The 21,814-nt window shown below is 36.2% G+C and overlaps 2 protein-coding genes across 2 annotated transcripts; both read right to left on the reverse strand.

Annotated features, from left to right (window-relative positions):
- Positions 1-9,637: 9,637 nt before the first annotated feature.
- LOC134384321 (olfactory receptor 6Y1-like) lies at positions 9,638-10,572 on the reverse strand. The gene is given in 2 exon segments (XM_063105865.1): positions 9,638-10,158; positions 10,161-10,572. Coding segments are annotated over 2 exon segments (933 nt in total).
- A 9,237-nt stretch (positions 10,573-19,809) lies between these two features.
- LOC134385146 (olfactory receptor 6P1) lies at positions 19,810-20,763 on the reverse strand. Its single transcript, XM_063107060.1, has one exon. It carries the CDS (start codon positions 20,761-20,763, stop codon positions 19,810-19,812), a length of 954 nt encoding a protein of 317 aa, XP_062963130.1.
- Between the last annotated feature and the right edge of the window lie 1,051 nt (positions 20,764-21,814).

A 21,814-nucleotide genomic window follows, 5' to 3' on the forward strand; every position in this document is an offset into this window, starting at 1 on the left:
CTTTAAGGTGAAGTGTTAGGTTGTTCACTTGCCATCTTTCCATTCTTCTGAAGTGAGCATTTAATGCAATAAATTTTCCCCTCAATACTGCTTTTGCAGTATCCCACAGGTTTTGGTATGATGTATCATTGTTTTCATTAGTTTCAATAAACTTTTTGATTTCCTGCTTGATTTCTTCTTGGACCCATATGTCATTAAGTAGAATGCTGTTTAATTTCCATGTGTTTGTATAGTTTCCAGAGTTTCGTTTGTTATTAATTTCTAGTTTTAATCCATTGTGGTCTGAGAAGATACATGGGATAATTCCAATTTTTTTGAATTTATTGAGACTTTATTTGTGACCTAACATGTGGTCTATCCTGAAGAATGTTCTATGTGCTGATGAAAAGAATATATACTCTGTAGTTGTTGGATGAAATGTTCTGTAGGAATCTGCTAGGTCCAGTTGGTCTGAAGTGCAGTTTATATCCTGTTTCTCTGTTGATTTGTTGCCTAGATGATCTGTCCAGTGCTAAGAGAGGGGTGTTCAGGCCCCCAACTCTCACTGCGTTGGGGTCTACCTCTTTCTCAAAATCTAATAGTATTTGTCTTACATATCTGGGAGCATATATACTTATAACTGTTGTGTATTATGGCTGGTTAGATCCCTATATCATTATGTCAGGCCTTCTTTGTCTCTTTTTATTGTTTATTGTTTGTTTGTTTAAAGTCCATTTTATCTGAAATAAGAATAGCTAGTCCTGCTATTTTTTTGTTTTCCATTTGCATGGTGTATCTTTTTCCATCCCTTCATTATTAGTCTGCGTGTGTCCTTACAGGTGAGGGGAGTCTATTGAAGACAGTGTATAATTCTTGCTTTTTAATCTAGTCAGTCAGTCTGTGTCTTTTCAGTGGAGAGCTTAATCCTTTTATGGTGGTTATTGATAGGTATTGTATTGCTCCTGACATTGTATGATTATCTTTTGGCTGTTGGAAATATGTTTTGTTCCTTTCTTCTCCATATATTGTTTGTCTTTGATATTTGTTGGTCTTTTAGGTGGTAAGACTTAGTTACTTTCCCCTTCTTATTTGCATTTTTGTGCTACTAGTGGCTTTTGTTCTTTCTTGTGTGTTTGTGGTAGTGGTTATTTTTCTTGGATTCCAGATGCTGAACTCCCTTGAGGATTTCTGTGGGGCTGGTCATGTGGTGATGAATGCTTATAGTTTTTGTTTGTTTGGGAAATACATTAATCTTCCTCATTTCTGAAAGATTGCCTTAGCCTTGCTGGGTATACTATTCTTGGCTGGCATTTTCTTCTTCTTTTTTTTTTTTTTAGTAATTTGAATATATCACCCTATTTTCTTCTGACTTGTAGAGTTTCTGTTGAGAAGTCTGCTGTCTGCTGTTTTTCATATGGGAGCTCACTTGTAGGTGGCTTGATGTTTTCTCTTGCTGCTTTTAGAATTCTCTCTTTGTCTCTGAGCTTTGCCAGTTTGACTATAATTTGTCTGAGAGAGGATCTTTTTGGATTGAATGTGTTTGGGGTTCTTTGAGCCTCCTGGATCTGAAGGTCTGTGCCTCTGCCAATACCTGGGAATTTTCCATTATCATTTTATTGAATAGGTTTTCAAAGACTTTTCCTTTCTCATCTTCTCGTGGAAACTTGCACTTAAAGTTTGTCATCTAGCTATCTTAGATTTTCTTCATTTTTCAAAATCTCTTTTCCCTTCCTTCCTTCTTTCCTTCCTTCCTTCCTTCCTTCCTTCCTTCCTTCTTCTTTTTGTCCACCTTGACTATTTCATAAAGATCATCTTCAAAATCAGAAATTCTTTCTTCTGATTGCTCTAACCTGCTGCTTCAGTACTTGGTTTTATATTTTATTTCACTGAATGACTCATTCAGTTCTAGGGGTTCTGCTTTGTTCTTTTTTAAGGTATTAACACTAATCTCTTTATAAATTTCGTCCATCATATCCTGGACATTTTTTGTTGTATTGTCTAATTGGATCTTCCTGCATCTCATTGAGTTTCCTTAGGATTTTTGCTCAGAATTCTTTTTCAGTCGTTTTAAGGGTTTCTTGCTCCAAGGGGTCTAATACTTGGGAATTACTGTATTCCTTAGGTGGTGTAATATCTTCTTGATTTTGTTGTTGTTGTTGTTGTTTAATATTTCTAGTACCTCTATGTTGATGTCTGGTCTTCTCCTAGAGTAGTTGCTGCTTCTATTACTCTGGAGTGGGCTTTGAGGAGATAGACTTCCTCATCTTTTTTCTGTGTTCTGTTGGTGACTCTCCTTGTGTTACTGCAGTCCAGTGGGTGGCAGGCCTCCTGCACAGTGGCCATGGCTGCCACTGTGGTTGTGAGCTGCCCTGGTAGTGGCAGTGGCTGTGGTGATGGCTGTGGTTTACCACCCATGCTAAAGCATTGTTCATGGCATGCTCCTGCCTTCTGTCAGGTGGGAGAGGCTAAACACTTCAGAAGATGATTTAGTGATGAAGTGGATCCCCCATAAATGGCATTACAGACCTTATCAAAGAGGTACAAGGTAGTTTTTCACCTTTTTTAGCCTTCTACCTTTTGCCATATGAGGACACATCAACCAGGCACCATCTTGGAAGCAGAAATGGGACCCTCACCAGACATTAAACCTATGTCACCTTGTTTTTGGATTTCCCAGCCTCAGAAATGTAAGAATTTTCTGTTGTCTATAAATTGTCCAGTCTCAAGTATTTTATTTTAGCAGCACAATCAAACTAAGACAGACAGATATGTCAACTAATTTGGTTGTGATAATCACTACATAATGTATACACATAGCAAATAATCACACTGTACACTTTGGATATATATACTCTTATTTGACAAGTAAATATTTTACAATAAAAACAGTGGAATAAAAAGGACATTAAATGCAGTGAAACAAAGCTAAAAATAATAGATGATGTATTATCTGACATTATGCAAGCCAGAAGATAATATACCACATGAAACAAGGGAGAAAAAACTATCAACGCAGAGTTTGTTATCCAGGAGAAATATCTTAAAAGGAGAAGGTAAAACAATGTCTTCTTAAGACTGTTTAAAGCTGTGAAAGTGTATCACTAGCACCCTCTCATAAATATTATATATAATACAGCTTCGGCCATAAGAAAAATGTTATCACAGAAAAATTTGAATCAACACAAAAAATATGATGAGAGAATAAAATGCCAAATATAGGGATAAATATAAAATTTATCTTATTAATTTATAATCTTTTTGAAAGATAATTGTATAAAGCAATAATACTAATAATGGAGTATAATTTGGAATAGTAGAAGCAAAACATATAGCAGTAACAGTACAAAAATGGATCATAAGATTTTTTCACCATACATGAAATTATTATAATATTTGAATGGTGACATTTATTTGATATAGATGTATATTTTATACCTGGAGCTATGATGGTTAATAAAGCAGTCTCTAGCTCCATGTGAATATTTAATTTTAAAGTAATTAAGATTCAATAAAAGTAAAAATTTATCATCCCCGTCACACTAGCCACATCCCAACACCTAACAGCTGCATATTCTTGTGGCCACTGCATTGGATAGCATAGACATGGGATATTTTTATCATCAGAGAAAGTTGTCTTAAGGCAAAAGTGAGTAAATTAAATCATTAGAACAATACTTAAGTAATTTAAAAGGGCTATACAGAGAAGATTAAAAAAAGGACTATATAAAGCAGATATTGTCAGATTGAATATAAAACCAAGACCCACTTATATATAGTCTATAAAGACTGTATGAACTTCTAGAATAAATCTTACGAGAAAATTTTTGTGACCTTAGACAAAAAATCGTTTTAATCACAAACATTATTTATTTAATTGTTTATTTTTGATTATATATATTTATGGGGTACAAAGCTGACTACCACCTACTGTGCCCATGATGTGATGATGAGATCAATACTACCAACATGCCCATTACCACGAATTGCAATTATTCTCTGTGTCCCCATTCAACTTCTCTCTGACCTCCCTTTTTCCCCCGCACCTTCCTAGCAACCCTAGGTATGTTCTTTTCCTCTGCAAGTCCAACACACCACTGTGCATTACTTTCCCTTCTTCTCTCTCTCTTAGCTCCCACTTATGAGTCAGGACATGGTATTTTTCCCTCTGTTCCTGGCTTATTTCACTTCTCATAATTTTCTCCATGCTCATCCATGTTGATGAAAATGAAAGAGTTTCATTCATTTTATGGCTGAGTAGTATTCCATAGTGTCTTATGCCACATTTTCCTTACCCCATCATCCATCAATGAACATTTGGAGGGGTTCCCTATCTTGGCTATTATAAATAGAGCTGAAAAGAACATCAAAATGCATTTGTCCCTTTGACAGGATGATTTCTATTCCTTTGGGTCTGTACCTAGAAGTGGGATTGCTGGATCATATAGTAGCTCTATCTGTAGTTGTTTTGAGAAACTTCCACACTGTTTTCATAGTATTTGTATCAATTTACAGTCCCACCAACAGTGTAGGAGTGTTCCCCTCTCTCCACATCTTTGCCAGCATTTGTTATTCTCAGTCTTTTTGATTATGATCAGTCTTACTGGGGTGAGATGATATCTCAATGTGGTTTTAATTTCCATTTCCCTGATGATTAGTGTTGTTGAGCATATTTTCATATAACTGTTGGCCATTTGTATATCTTCCTTTAAGAAATGTCTACTCGTCTCCTTTGCCCAATTTGAATTTATTTATTTATTTATTTTGTTTTATTTTTTACTGTAAAGTTGTTTGAGCTCCTTGTCTATTCTGGGCATTAATCACTTGTTGGATGCATAGTTTGAAAATATTGTCTCCCACTCTTTAGGCTGTCTTTTCACTCTGTTTATTGTTTCATTTGCTGTGTAGAAGCTTTTTAGTTTTATATAATCCCACTTATTTGTTTTTCCTTTGTTGCTTGTGCTTTGAGGCTCGTATTCATAAGTTCTTTGTCCAGTCCTGCTTCCTGAAGTGTTTCCCTTATGTTTTCCATTAATAGTTTAATAGTTTCAGGTCTTATATGTAAGTATTTAATCCATTTCAAGTTGATTTTTATATATGGCAAGAGATGCTGGTCTAGTTTCATTCTTCTGCAAATGAACACCCAGTATTCCCTGCACCATTTATTGAAAAGACAATCTTTCCCCCAATATATGTTCTTGTTGCCTTTGTCAATGATAACTTGTCTGTAAGAATGTGGGTTGATTTCTGGTTTCTCTATTCTGTTCCGTTGGTCTGAGTGTCTATTTTTATGCCAGTGCCATGCTGTTTTGGCTATTATAGCTTTGTAGTATAATTCTAAATTAGGCAGTTTCCTGCCTCCAGTTTGTTTGTTTGCTTGTTTGTTTATTGTTTTGGATTGCTTTCACTATTAGGGGTCTTTTGATGTTTCATCCAAATATTAGGATTGATTTTCCTATTTATGTGAAGAATATCATTGGTGTTTTGTTGGAGATTGCATGGAATCTGTAGATTGCTTTGAGTAGTATGGACATTTTCACAATGTTGGTTCTTCCAATCCAAGAGCATGGGATGTTTTTCCATATTTTTGTGTCTTCCTTAATTTCTTTCAGTAGTTAATCACAAACTTTGACAGAGTAATTTAACTAATTAGCCATCATCAAAATTAAAACCATTTGTTCTTCAGGAGACATTCTTAAAAAATGAAATACAAGTCACCAAATTGGAAAAATATTACCAGTCACAGTTTTGACAAATATTTGCAGCAGAATGAAGAATAATTCTTAAACCTTTATAACAGTAAAATAAAAGCCAGATTTAAAATTTGGACAAAATATTTTATGAGAATCAACACAGAAGTTTTACAAATTGCCTATAATAAAAGATGCCAAAAATCAGTAACCCTTAGAGAAATGCAATCTGAAACTAACAAGATATCATTATGTAACCTCTAAAATTACCATATCAAAAGACTGATATACTCATCATTGGTGAGGGGGCAGGTCAATTGGAATTTTCATACATGGGGTCTTCAAAAAGTTCATGGAAAGATTGGTATTATTTTTTAATTCCATTATTTGCATGAACTTTTTGAAGTACTCTCATATATTGCTGTGGAAATGTAAAGTAGTTCAATCTATTTTGCCAATTTTTTAATAAACTTAAGCATAAATCTATCATAGTACGTAGTAATAATACCCCTTAAAAAGCCCTTATTTCCGGAAGAGAAACAAAAGTCTGTGTTCACACCAAAACTTATCTTAAACATTCACAGTAGTTTTATTAATATTAGCCCCCAATTAAAAACAGCCCAAATTTTCATCAACTGGTGAATAGAAAACCAAATTCTGCTATATCTATACAAGGGGATACTCCTCTGACTACTCAGTAATTCTATGTAACTTGTAAATGTAACAAAATGGAAGAATCTCATGTTATGATAGATGACAGTAGACTGAAACATAAGACTACATACTGTATGATTTCATATATATGAATTTCTAGAAAAGGCAAAGCTAAAGTAACAGTTGTCAGTGGCAGGGGCTAGGAATATGGGTGGGGGGTTAATAAAAAAGGGTACAACAAAACTTTCTGGGATAATGGAAATGTTCTATAGAGTAATTGATGTTATTTTACAACAATATACATTTTCAAAATTCAGTGAACAGTACACTTTAGCACACCTAGAAAAGGTAAAAAAAAGTGAATTTTATTGAATAAAATTACTTTGATAAAAGCAGATTTTAAAAAATTACAATTAACAGAGTTAAAAGACAACCAACAGAGTGGAAGAAAATGTTTGCAAAATTTACATCTGACAAAGGATTAATATCCAGAATATACAAGGAACTCAAACAACTTTACAAGAAAAAAACAAGCAACCCAGTTAAAAAATGGGCAAAAGAGCTAAATAGGCATTTCTCAAAGGAAGATATATGAATGGCCGACATATAAAAAAATGCTCAACATCACTCAGCATTCAGGAAATGCAAATCAAAACCACACTGAGATACCATCTCACCCCAGTTAGGATGGCTGATATCCAAAAGACTCTGAACGATAAATGCTGACGAGCTTGCGGAGGATAAGGAACTCTCATACATTGTTGGTGGGACTGCAAAATGGTGCAGCCTCTATGGAAAATGGTATGGAGGTTCCTCAAACAATTGCAGATAGATCTACCATATGACCCAGGTATCCCACTGCTGGGAATATACCCATAGGAATGGAGATCATCAAGTCGAAGGTATACATGTTTCCCAATGTTCGTCACAGCACTCTTTACAATAGCTAAGAGTTGGAACCAGCCCAAATGTCCATCATCATATGAGTGGATACAGAAAATGTGGTATATCTACAAAAAGGAATACTACTCATCTATAAAAAGGAATGAAATACCACCATTTGCAATGACATGGATGGACCTAGAGAGAACTATATTAAGTGAAACAAGTCAGGCACAGAGAGAGAAATTTCACATGTTCTCACTTACTTGTGGGAGCTAAAAATAAATAAATAAACAAAAAAACTGGGGGTGGGGAGAAGACATAACAATTACATTCCTTGAAATTGATATGACAAGCAAACAGAAAGGACATTGTTGGGAGGGAGGGGGGAGAAGGAGGTGGGAGGGAGGTTTTGGTAATTGGCCACAATAATCAACTACGTTGTATATTGACAAAATAAAATAAAGAAAAATATTTTAAAAAATAAATAAAATAAAAATAAAAATAAATAAGAAAATTACTGTAATATAAGAAAGAAAAATAATAATTTGTAATAAAATTTATAAAAGGGAGCATGGAAAAACTTTTCTTTTAATGCTTAAAATCTTAAAAACATAATGATGCCTTTCTTAGTTTTTATTGCAATATTTAGAAAGCTCAGGTCATTGGTCAGATTTGAAATTTCTCATCTCTAAATGAGTCAATTAAGATGAGATTGCGACTTCATTTGAGTGATACATATTAATGCCTTTGTGGAGTGATAGAAGGGATGAGGAGAAAGGGGAGAAGAGTGAAATACAGGTAATTATAAAATAACGCATAACCCTGGAGAAAATAACTTCAAAGCCGTATGTAAAATCTCTTGAGAAATTTTTTTCATATACACATGTACATATCTATCTACCTATCAATAACTACATCTTTATCAATATTTTACTTTTTAATAGATGAACATTTTGCCTCATAATTTTATATTCTGCCTTTTAATTTAATATTATAATTATTTAATATCTTTTTTTATTTGAAGACATGACTTCTAATATATAAATAATGTTCTATCTCACAGGTAAACCACGTTTATTTAAACTTTCCTCTGATTTGAGATGTTTTTATGCTTTTAATATTTAATTAAAAGTGCCAAATTAAATATTTGTGTGCATACATTTTATGAATTAAGTCCCTAATACAGACTTTTAGATTTGAAATTGTAGGGCCAAAGGGACTGAACATTTCAAAATTGACTACCTGAGTTTGAAATAATTAATATAACCACAGGTAGTATAATACAAATTCTTATGTCTTCACTCTGTTATCCACAATGGGTAATATATTTTATATAAATAACCAATTAAAAATGTTTGGGTATCTCAATATGATTCAAATTTTATTTTTTAATATTTATTTTAAATACTACCAGTGTTTATTGGCTACTGGTTTGGTGTTCTAGGGTTGCTGTTACCAATCACCAAAACTTGAGTGCCTTAAAACAAGCATTTGTCACATCAGTGTTCTGCAGTTTAGGAGTCAAATTAAGTTGTTGGCGGGGTCATATTCTCTCTGACAGCTCTGGGAGAATCCACCCTGGCCTGTTTCAGCTTCTTGTGTTTGCCAGCAATACTTCTCATTCCTTAACTTGTAGCTGTATCAGTCCAGGAACGTGGCTGTCTTCTCCCCTGTGTGTCTTCCCACTGTCTTCTCTCCATGTGTGTCTGTGTCCATATTTTTCCTTTTTATAATGACACCAGTCATATTGGATTAGTGCCCACCCTAATCACCTCATTTTAGTTTGTCCCACTGTGAGACAAAAAAAAAAAAAAAGAAAAACAACCCTATTTCCGGATAAGGTTGTATTCTGAGATACTGGGGTTAGGACATCAACATAAGTTTTGGGGGGTGAGGGGGGCACAATTCAACCCTTAGCAAATTCTTAACCTATTTTTCCATTGATAGTTTAAAAGTTTGTTCGGAACTAATTTAAGTATATATGATTTAAGAATATATTATTATATAGGTAGGACATATTTTTCACTTTACTTCATGTAAATTTTGTCTATTACTTTTAAAAGCCCTAAAGTTCATTTCTAATCTCAGAGCAGAAAGATGGTTCTATTCTTTAATTAAACTGTCTATCATGTCTAGAATTTATTTTGGTAACTCATATGAAGGAAGTATCCATCTCCCTCCCTCCGTCCCTCTGTCCTTTCCTTCCTTCCTCATTTCAAAAAGTTTTTGTAAAATGCTTAAAATGTATCTCTTGACCTGGTAGTAGAGGCTACTTGAGAATATGGTTCTCTAGTCAGGTTTGTGCACAGATACATACATATGGGAGGGCAGTGTTAAAGCACTGGAGATTGATGGATAACCTAAGGTGAGACTGGAGGAGAAAGTGCATAGTTTCAGACCTGATTCAGGTCTAAAGGGATTCTATAAGTTTCTTAACTACTAAAAGCCCCATCTCCCCTGGGCCTACTTCCTTTGCAAAGCATTGTCTTTTTGAGGGCTGCCTTTACTTCATGGTTCCTCAGACAGTAAATGATGGGGTTGAGGAGTGGGACAAGGGCAGTGTAGAGAACAGATACCACTTTGTTGGAATCGTAGGCATACATGAGCTTGGGACGGGCATAGGTGAAAAGAGTTGTGGAATAAAACAGAATTACTACTGTCAGGTGAGAGGCACAGGTGGAGAATGCCTTTTGGCGGCCCTGAGCAGAAGGGATCCGGAGGATTGTGGTGAGGATGGTTGCATAAGAGGCCACCACAACACAAAGGGGGACAGCAATGACCATGAGGGCCAAGAAGAAGTCCACCAGCTCGGCCTGTGAGGAGTCGTCGCAGGAGACATTGAGGAGTGGAGAGATATCACAAAAGTAGTGATTAATATGAGGAGTGCCACAGTAGTGAAGTCGGGCTATGAAAATCATCTTAATCATGGCAGTTGTGAGACCAGAGAACCAGGAGCCCCAGCCAGTGCATCACAGAGCCCGTTGGTCATGATGACTGGGTAGCGCAGTGGATTACAAATGGCTACATAGTGGTCAAAAGCCATGACAGCAAGGAGGATGTACTCAGTGCAGACAAAGGTCACAAAGAAGTAAAGTTGAGTCATACAGCCATTGAAGGAAATGCTCTTGTCATGGCTGAGGAAATCCATCAGCATCTTGGGGCTGACGACTGTGACATACCACATCTCCAGGAAAGAGAGGTGGCTCAGAAAGAAGTACATGGGCTTGTGCAGCTGCCCATCACTGCGAATGGTTAGGATGATAACTAGGTTCTCTAGCAGCGTCAGCAGGTAGACTGCCAGGAAAACAGAGAAGAGGAGAAACTGGAAGGCTGGTCGTGTTGGAAATCCCAGAAGAATAAAATGCATGGTTGCTGTACGATTTTGTACATCCAGAAACCTGGGGATTGTGACTGGCTGTGGGCACAGACAAAGTCAGTTCTTTCCATGTCCCAAGCACCAACCTATGATTATTTAAACTGATAGAGCAACCTATGATTATTTATACTGATAGAACCACCACTGGTAAATTCATTATAATAGGAGCTCTCTTGCTTTTATGTCTTTATTTTCTCTTCAATTATGATGAAACCAAAAACTTCTGAGCAAAGACGGAATTTAGGGAGATTTTACTTTAATTTCTTTTTCATATTAGCTCAAGAGGAATAACTTGTTTAAGGTCACACACAAGTGAAATCATAATTTCCTAATTCCCAGAGCTGTGCTCTGCCAGTATATCACTATTGGGAATGGAAGATAAACTCATACCTCCCTTTCAACATCCTCATCTACTGCGTGTAGAAATGAAGCAGAAGACCCCATGTCCGTTCTCTAGGTACAATTCCTGTGACTCTGGAGTGGTTGCATTACGCTGTCTATCTGTAAAATGAGTAGAATCCTACTGTTTTTATCAAACAAGGTTGTAAAACTTGAATGAAGCAAAGTTGAGCACACCCACAGGATAATTAATAGCAAAACCAGATTTGATACAAATAGTCACCACCTCCTCAGAGAACAAAATTGAATGAATAATTCAAAGGGTAATATCTGCTTCAATCTAACTGATTGTATAGAATACTTGGTTAGGTATTTGAAAAAAGTACCTTCAGATGTAATTTTGTCTCTCTAGAGCTACCTGAACATATTAGTTATGCTTTCAAAATATTAGTTACTTTATTTCCAAGGTGGTAATAATAGGGTAGAGTTCACCAGATTTTGTGAATATCAAATGGGCTTTAGAACTGTTCATATGGATATTTACTGTTACCTTTCTAGGCTAGTCTACTTACACATACATGGTATCCCCCAACCCCCTTCTCACCCCACCCCTCCTCTTAGTCTCACACCCTCATCCAAAACAATAGAAAGCTAAATGGTGCAAACAGCAGTATTTGTGAACAAGAAAAGGGGAGAGGGCCATAGGATTTTTTCAAAGGTGTTAAATTAAGAACTCATAATCTGTTCGAGAGTAATATCAATAATAATAATAATAATAATAATAATAATAATAATAATAATAATAAATAATAATAATGATGATGATGATGCCTTTTATTAGTGACTGTCTCCATTGCTGTCCATTAATTCAGAAAAATGTGTGGCCTCTTTCCAGCTTAGGCTGAGAATCATTCCAAAACCTACTGGAGATTGAACACCTTACCATTTCTAGACTTTCTCTGTGTCCTACTGATTGATTCCTCTTTCCTGCTCTTCTCCAGAGCCCAAATCACTCTTGTTCTCCATTTCTCAACAGCCTGACTTTTGTGACATAAATATGTCAGACAACTAGGAAAGGGCTATTTTTTCTTGAAGGAAGTGGTCATGGAGTAAAAGACCTGGAAAACGACTACCTGCCCTATCCATTTCCCTCCTCTCACTTAGATCTCAGCTTTAGTATCATAAAAGAATGAAGAATAGTTAACTCCTAATTATTCATATTTAGAGAGGAAAACAGACAGAGATAACCAAAAAAAAAAAAAGGCAAAAAATTTATAAAAGTGCAAATTAAACAAATAATTTTGTTTTCTGTTAGAATACAATTCCTTAAATACACACACACACTCCACACAAAACTTGGCCTTGCACATCACAACCTAATATTGACAAGACAATGGGACAATGGGTCTCATAAACAAGGCAAGTTTTATGAATCGTCCCTAGCTTTCCCTTCATTCTGCTTTCTTTTAATCTCTGTATTCAAGAGTCCAAATCAAACTCAAAATCTATTTGTGAGTAGTTTAGGCTGGTCTCCATTCTGGCTTTCTCTTACCACATCTCCATGCTTTGCAATGAACAGATGGTATTAACATGTTTCTAGCTAAATGGACATATGTCTTTTGTGTATTTAATAGGAGGGGTAGCATGCTGTTTGAAAGGCACTTCCTTGGTCCAAAGTAATAGGATATCAGTCTCCAGAGTCATGCACTTGAAATTAGTCCCTGGATGTATTTTTATATTCCAGAAAACTACAGGCAAGGCATTATGTCCTAATGTCCTCTTTTCCTGGAACCATCCCTAGTGCCCCCTAGAAAAATTCTAGCCTAAAAACATTGTTTTAAGAATGACTCAAGGAAATAATGCAATATATTCTGAGTACCTTGGCAATAAATATTGTCATTCTCAGGGTTGATGCCTTGGACTTGAAGCTGGAAATAAAAAAACAAAAACAAAAAAACAAACAAAAAAACACCTCATTTAATTTTAAGACTAAGAATTAACAAACAAAGTAAGGAATATTTTTACAGGAATTATGAATCTATTCATTCTTCCTCTAATCCCAACAGAAATATAAAAGTCCAGATGTAGCATTACCAATAAATTAGCACTTTTAAAGGAACAAAGAAATAAAGAAAATAGAGTATATACAGCATTATCTCAAGAACATCTGAATAAGTAGTTTAATCAATTGAGCATGAAACTTAGCTTTTCTAGTCACCAGGTAAAACAGGAAAATGATTGGAAGTACAAATGATCACATTTGATCTTCAAAATTCTATTAAATATACAAATGATATGTGTATATGTGTATATATGTGTGAATATATGTATATAATTGTTCCATTTTTATAAGTGGAAAAATTAATGTACAAGGAGGTGGAATGCTTTATCAAAAGTTGGAGATATAGTAAGGGGGTTAGGTTTCTAACCCGTAGAGCTACATTGTCACATCCCAGTATCTGCCAAGACTGTTGGACAGTCCATCTGGCAGACATATGAGGACAAGAGCAAGGCTCACATGGTTACAATCTTCCCTCCAGAGGATGTTCTACAGCAACTGGATCCTGAGGAGGGTGCACTGAATGTATGGCAGCATTCCAGGGCCAGATGATGTCCCACGTTTGCTTATTACTTTATAATATCTTAAAGCACACTTTCATCTTTTCATCTAATCGTCACAAGCAGGGAGCTAACTAGGACAAATGTTGTAGTATCCTTTGGCCCAGAGATATTAAATATTTAGCTGAAGATCACACAGCTGGTTGCTTAATGACAGACTCAAAATTAAATACCAAATTTCATTTTTATAACCCACTGCCTTTTGTGTATTAGTAAGCAGAGGATAATCTGTGACTTGGGGAAGTGTTTTTTGTTTGTTTGTTTGTTTTGTTTTTTGGGATTTTTTTGAGCATTAAAACCTTTGATAGCAGTTGTAATAGCACTCTAGATGAGGTATAAAAAATTAGCAGTAAATGAAGAATACATGTCAGGATGAGAGCCCAGAGCCAGGTGAAGATTCCAGTACTCTGAATCTTAAACACATTATTTAGCAGCAGCTTTAAACTGTTTCATTGTTCCTAGTAGCCGACTCTCAGTTGTCAATTGTGAACTTAGTTCATGAATAATAGCATTGTAAAACCAGTGATATTTTAATTCAAACTTCCTTTTTTCCCCTCTCATATAAAGGGGTCCTAGAATGTTTAAGTGATTTTCCTAACCTTAAACAACTATATAGTGGCAAAGTAGCAATTTAATAATGATTACATTTTAGTATGTGGAAGCTTTAATCCCTGGTTATTATGCACACTCCATTCAGTTTAATTTCTTCTATGATCCAATTAATGTATGCTCAAGAAAGACAAACCATCTTTAATTTTATTTAATTTGAACAGAATAAGAAAAAATGTGAGTCTTACAGTTATGATATTATGGTTTTTCTCAAAAACAGGCATATTTAATTAGCTTTCACAATTGATATTTCATTGTATTAATTGCATATGTGCACACATACACACATATGAACACATTGCTAAAGAAGTAGAGAGAGTGTTCAGCTCTAGAAACAGGATCTTCATACTGCAAGGAACCTGATTGGCCATATGATTTAACTTCCTCCAAAGTTGTGGATCTCCAATGCACAGACCCGAGTATTCGCCTAATTTGTGCCTGATCCTCTCCAGGAACAGAAAACTCAATATCTACAAGACAGCCTTATGAAAACAAACAAACAAACAAAAACCCTCTGTTTGGAGGATGCATATCTGTCTCTTCTGGAACCTAATGCTCCCACATTCGTTGGTCCTGGTTCTGTTATACTGGAGCTGCACAGAATAAGTATCACCACTTTCTCAAAGAATAACCTTTCACTGTTTGAAAATAACTATCAGGTTCATTCACTCTCCAGTCGCTCCCCATGAACCCTTTATCATCATGTCTTTTTTTTTTTTCCCCCCCTGTGGACTAAAACACCCAGTTTTCATATATATGCAATCAGGTTGTTAGTTCCCTAAAGTCTGTGATCATCCTCCTTGGATGATCCCAGTTTAAATGGAATATTTAATGGAGAGCAAAATCAGCAGGCTGTGGAAATACATATGGGATTTAAGGCTTGATTTCATTCTGAAAACAGGGAATAAAAATAGCTTCATCCTCTGGAGCCTTCCACTGGAAAGGAACCAGAGGCTCTCCCTCTGATTTCCCAGGGAGGGTGAGGAAGGCCTTCCCCATACGTAGTGGACAATGAACCCAGGATCATGATGGGATTGGGAAAGAATCTGCTCTGTTGTTGCTGGGAAAATGAGGGGCAGGGGGGAAGAATTATGTGATCATAATGCTCCTAGAAAGGAGAGCATTTAAAAAATTGCTGTAGAAGCTGTATGGAGATTGGTCTGGCTATGCTGAGGGTCCCAGAAGTATCCAAAGTGGAACACAAGTAGGGTGAGATCACTTATGTTCAATCTAGTCTTCTGCCAACTCCTGCAGGGAGGTGAGAAAAACGTATAGGTTGGCCAGAGTAGACATATCAGTTTTGGACCCATAACAGCAAGACATTACCTAAAGGAGAGAATCATATATTCATTCAAGTCAGTTTTAAAGGGATTGAATTCTAGTCCAACTTCCTTTTCCCAGGACCTCTTAGAAACAACTGTATTACGATCTGCACAGCAGATCGTAAGTTTGTAGCAGGACAGAATACCTAGCTGTCATGTAGTGAGCCCCTCTGCACTTCTCAGTTTCTACGGTGAGCTGGCTTGGAAAACCTTAGAGAAAAAAATAAATCTGTATTTTGTATCCCTGATTCTCTACTCTCTTTATAACTTTCCAAAACCATGGCCTATATTTTGAAATACTTTTCTTTCCATCTATGTAGTTTGGGGAAAGTGGCTTAACTTCTATGGCTTTCATTTTGAGCATGATTAACTTTTGCAGCTTGTCTCAAGATTTCAAGTTGAGGATACATGTGATCACATGATGCAATCGATGCTTTGTTTGAATAATGTTCCGTGTCCTACAAGAAAAGTGAAATTGCCCTTTGTCTACTAAGGAGTTATAAGTTAACAAAACTTCTGTAACCACTATCCCATTTGCCTTCTACTTAACATAAACACCCATATGCATACTAGCATACCCGTATTTCACCCACCACTCCTGAAATACGAGTATTCATTTGTGTGCTTTCATTCATTAATTCTATCCTCTTTGCTACTTTCTTTCTTTGTGTCTCTTAAGTCAGAGTAGACCCGGACTCTACACTTTGCAAGGCAAGAATTTGTGCTGATGCATTAAATTGAGGTATCTTCAGGTGATCAGACCACTGGGCAATTTTCAGAGACTCAGGCCTATTTTATCTAGAGTAGATTCTCACAGTAGAGTCTTAAAATGACATTAGAATCCATATCACATAATACCTCCGAATTCATAACATTTTTCATATGGATTGATATGCATAGGTGCTAAAAATATTTGTTGAATTGAAATTAATCCATATACGTGCTAAGTCCTCCCTCCCCATTTACACCCTGTTGTAGCACTATTTATAGGCTCAAAGAAGACAAGCTATTTATAAAAATCAATAAAAGTTCTGATGAATCAATAATTAAAATAAAAAATAATTTTCAATTATTCCTTGCTTCCTTTCATAATAATAAATAATTAAAGCTGACCAAATTCCCCTTTTGGAAATATCTGAGAGTTTTTTTCAACTCACATTTTTTTCTGTGATATAACTTCTTTCTCCAACTTATCAGGGATGGCCAGCTTCACTGAGACAAATGAAGAAATTAGGTAGACCAGGAGGAGGACAACAATGTCCCTAAGCATACAGAGTTGCCAGGAAAGTCTGGTTTGTGTCTCAGCTGGGCTTGAAGAAGGCACAGAATGGAGCTATTTGTGCTGCTGTCTGCCTCTAAGCTACTGGAGGAGCATGAACCAGCTCCCTTCCACCCACAGGGGACCTCCCAAGAGAAACAGCCTTTGGGAAGGTTTTTTGGCCTTTCCAGGGCTCGTGGGGATATTGGAGGAAAATGAAGGGAGGAGCTAGCCAGCTAAGTGGAACCTCAAGGCACAAGAGAGGCCTTAGACTGGCTGGACGTACACTGCCTCACCTTCCCAACCAGACTCTGGGGAAGAGGAAGGTGAGAGAAAAGTGTGCCTGTGTGTTTGTTCTCCTTCTCTTTCTGAGGAATGGTCTCACAAATAATAAGGTCCTCTGGGAAAAGATAGTGCTATAACCAAGTCATTCAGAATGTGAGAATAATATGTATCTGCCCTTATTTGGAGACCCAAGTATATGAGCACTCACATGCATACAAACTCCAAACACACTCAGATGCTGTGTTTACAAGTATGAATTCTATACACAGATGTGTCTCAGTAATTCATTAGATGTAAACAATAAATATACTGCATTCAAATGATATCTGTTTCTTTTCAAAAACGAGAAAGAATATATGTATGTTTACTTTTATTATGTACATATAGTACACATTCAGAAGCATACACAGGTATCAGAGAAAGTACAAGGTAGTAAGACCATATGGAGGCATGAAAATTGTACAATTGTACAATTATCTCTTTATATATGTTGCTTCATGGGTTAGGATACCTGCACACTCAGGGATGCCTAGTCTCTTGACCAACACAGGAGCTGGCACTTCTCTGGAGTTCAGAAACATGAGATTTAGTCATGACAGAATAACCTCCCCAAATATAAAATTAAACTCTTTATTAAAATAACAGAATTCTCATAAGGAAGAGTAGCAAAATCCTAACTACAAAGTCCTCTGTTTACATTTCTAGGAGAAACGATTATTTAGTCCTTAGTATTTTCCAATTCAATGGGAAATTTCAAAAGGAATTTTCTCCCACAGAAAATTGGGATAACACTTCATCCATTTCTAGATAGTCTCCTTGCTCACTGCTGGTTCTTTGGTGATATTCTGTATTATCAATCTGTAGAAGCTTGGTACATATGTATTGAATATCTTCTAAGTGTCAGAAACTATTCTAGTCATATGTCATTATTTTTTTCAAATATTTTTACTGTAATCACTTTACTCAGCCCTTAGACATTTGTTAGTACATTTCAAAAACCAGAACTTCCTCTGTTAGGAAAACTCCAGTAAGTAAGAGACGGGTTTAATACAATTAAGGTTTAATACCATTCTCCTGAAATAGAGAAGGTAAATGTGATATATAAATGAATGCTTTTATTTGTCAGCATTTGTGTTACGATTAGCAATTAGAAGGTGTTCAGAAAAGTTAACTTAATATTCAATTTTTTTTGTAATATGCTTGTGTATGGACATAAGAATTTGGGGCATTTTAGAATTTTCCCAGATATTTGAATGAAATAGTGCAGTTGTTTCTGATTAAGTGGCTCATGAGTTAACTGGATTCTCCACCAAGGCATTGTCTTATCTTTCCAGCCTTCATTTTAAACTAGAGGTGGAGCCCACTGTGCACTGATTCTTAAATAAAAATTTCTGGGTTATTCTTTTTTTTTATTATTGGAATATAGTTGATTGTACATATCTGTGGGGTACAGCATTGAATATCATTACCAGTGTACAATATGTGATATACTGTTAGTGCATAATTTCTGTATTAAGTTCACCTCCCTCTTTTATCACTGACCCCCTGCAATTAAAGTAGTATTTGCTTTGCTTCACTAAAAATACATAAATAAATAAATATAAAGTTCTGCTAAATTAAGTTGCAAAATTTTGTAGAAGATTGGAAGATTGAGTCTCTTAAAAAATCAGTTAAAACATATCCTGAACTAGAGGTTCTCAAGAGCAGACTACCAAATTCATTGCATTTCAAAACAGTACCTGGTAGATAGCAGGAACCTAAAATATCAGTTAAATGAGAAAATGAACTGAATCCCATTTTCCTTGTATGACATAATAAGTGCATAACATCATTGCAGAGGAAGATAAGAAAAAGCAGAAGAATCTGGCTGATTAAATACTACCATGGGGAGATTTATGGACAAAACTATAATTACTATCTCAGTTTTCTTTTTAAAAATCTTTTTAGCTACTATTGTGAACTAAGAACTGGTACAAACAAAACATGGTCTTTTCTTGGTATGACTGTTGTTATCATTCCAGGGTGCCAAAAAAAAAAAAAAAATTAGAACTGTGAGTGTTTAAAGTAAAAAGGAATTATAAATTTGATCTTATCGCTGTAAAAAGAAAAAAAAGACTTTCAATTAAGGGTTAATACTGAAAAAAACAGGTAGACTACATCTTCACATTGAGTGAGAAAAAGTACAGTGTTTATATACTGTAAAATGTCTGGTTCTGGGGAAATAGTCTTGATAAATATGCACTTATCTTTGGTAAGAAAAATAGAGTAATTTTTTTTTAAATTAAGAGATTAAAGTTTACTGGAGAACTTCATATTTTTCCTTTGTGTTAATGTTTTCTAATGTTCTCAAAAGTTGAGTATTTTCCATTTTCTCTCTAAAGCCATAAAAATGTTGAGGCAAATAACCATGTCTTGTGCCTTCTGTAAAGTATCTTGTGAATAAAAATCATGCAATTCATGTTTTCTTTTTAAATACAGGTACATCCTTAGTCAATTGTGATAAAAAGTGCAGCTATTTTATAAGAAATTAATTTCACTTAAAAATTATATAAATAACTTGACAGCATGCTACTTTTCCACTCCTCTCTTTTATCTGGTGGAAAGCTGGTGATACTGGGTATGCATTAGAAACCCCCATACAAAATTTAAAATTTGTAAACTTTCATGAATAATAGGAGGTCCCCAGACAATATTTTTAAAACCATGGACTAACTGATATTTATGTTCCTTTTAAGCCCATTCTATGATTTCTTTGGAGCCCTTATTAAAACCTTGATATTTTCTTCCCTGCCAGGATCAGTCAGGAATATCACTAAGATAGTGGCATCTGCTCAATACTGTCTTCCTGAAAGCATCCTTCACCTCCTTGTTTCTCAAGCAGTAGATAGCTGGGTTAAGGAATGGTACAATGATAGTGTAGAGCACAGAGATGATCTTGTTGTGGTTGAAGGTGTACATGGCCTGGGGCCGTGCATAGGTGAAGAGAGTGGATGAGTAGTAGATAACAACCACTGCCAGGTGAGAGGTACAAGTGGAGAAGGCTTTGTGGCGTCCCTGAGCTGTTGGGATCCTCAGGATGGCTGCAATGATGGCAGCATATGATGAAACCACAGCCAATAGAGGGAGTAGAATCATCAGCAGGGCCAGGAGGAAGTCTACTAGCTCTGCTTGCTCCTTGTCAGAGCAGGTGAGGTTGAGTAGTGGTGAGATATCACAGAAAAAGTGGTTTATGATGTTGGGTCCACAGTAAGACAGACGGGAAATGAAAAGAAGCTTCATCATGGCACTGAAGAAGCCACTTCCCCAAGATGCAGCAGCAAGCCGAGTGGCCAGCCTGGAAGGCATGAGACTAGGGTAACGGAGGGGCTCACAGATGGCCAGGTAGCGGTCATAGGCCATAACTGCCAATAGGACACATTCTGTACAGGCTAAGGCAATGAAGAAGTAGAGTTGGGTCATGCAGCCTACATAGGAGACTCTACCGTCCTGGGTAATAAAGGCTCCCAAGAGCCGGGGTATGGTGACATTGATGTACCACAGCTCCAGGAAGGAGAGATGGCCAAGAAAAAAGAACATGGGGCGATGAAGGCTTGGAGTGAGCCAGATAGTGGAAACGATGAGTGCATTCTCTAACAATGTCAACAGGTAAATTGCAAAAAAAAAGACAAAGAGGAACAACTGGAGGGGTGGAGAGGTAGGGAAACCCACCAAGACAAACTCCTCTATGTGTCTTCCACTCAAATTTCTCATGCTCTCTGTCCACTTGAGTGCCTGAAAAAACAACAAGAAGAACAAGAGGCTGAAAGACAGGTGGATCAAGGAACAATCCACTGACATCCTCTCACAGATTATAACCTCTGAAGATTCTCAGTGGTATATTATCAATTATTATTACATCATTATTTCCATTTGCCTTGCTGTTTCACCTCCAACCTCAAGAAGAGAGGTCTTAGACTTGAGGACTGTACTCAATAAGCAACAACCTTAACTACAGTGGGTATTTCATAAATACTTACTAACTTATTTCAGAACCCCCTTGGAATTTTGAGTCTTGTTTTCTTATTGATTACATGCTCTTTCCTCACTTCCCTTGGAAATATCTACAGACATAGCACCTTTACTGAAAATTTGTTGAATGAATGAATAAAAGGAGTGATGACAAGCTGGAGCCTGAGAGATTACCTCTCAAGAGAAACTGGAGTAAGAGAAAGTAGTAGCTCAAAGAGGTAGTTTGAGATATAGTGCAAAGCAGCATGGCAGAAAGAAGTTTGGTTTGGAAAGGGTTCATTCACAATTGGAGAAACAATTTAGTGTAAAAAAAAAAATAAGGAAGCTCCGCTCCAGAAAGGAGTGATTTTTCCATTCATTTAATAAATATTTTTGAGTACATTCTCTGTGCCAGAGGTAGAGGGTCTCATTTCTGTAGCTGGTTTGGTACGTTAAAAAATGGCTTCCTCAAAAGGTGTGCATGTTCTAATCCCTGGAATTTTAAATTATCACACCATACATCAAATATTTTGAAGATGTAATTAAATGAAGGATTTTGAGATGGAAAGAGTATCTGTGTGGACCTTAAGTACAATCACAAACATCCTTATAAGAGAGAGGCAGAGAGAAATTTGAAACAGAACACAGAGGAGAAGGAAATGTTAAGATGGAGCAGAGAGAGATTTGAAGATGCTGTCCTTGAAGACTAGAATGATGGGAACAAGATAAGAAGTGTCAGCAGCCACCAGAAGCTAAGATGCGAGAAAGGAATTATCCCCTAGGGCCACCAGAGGAAGCAGGATCCTGCTAGCAC

Source organism: Cynocephalus volans, chromosome 8 (genome assembly GCF_027409185.1).
Source record: "Cynocephalus volans isolate mCynVol1 chromosome 8, mCynVol1.pri, whole genome shotgun sequence".
Classification (NCBI taxonomy): Eukaryota; Metazoa; Chordata; class Mammalia; order Dermoptera; family Cynocephalidae; genus Cynocephalus; species Cynocephalus volans.

Coding starts and splice junctions, on each gene's coding strand:
- LOC134385146 (XM_063107060.1), bottom strand. CDS start 20,763: ATGAGAAATTTGAGTGGAAGACACATAGAGGAGTTTGTCTTGGTGGGT.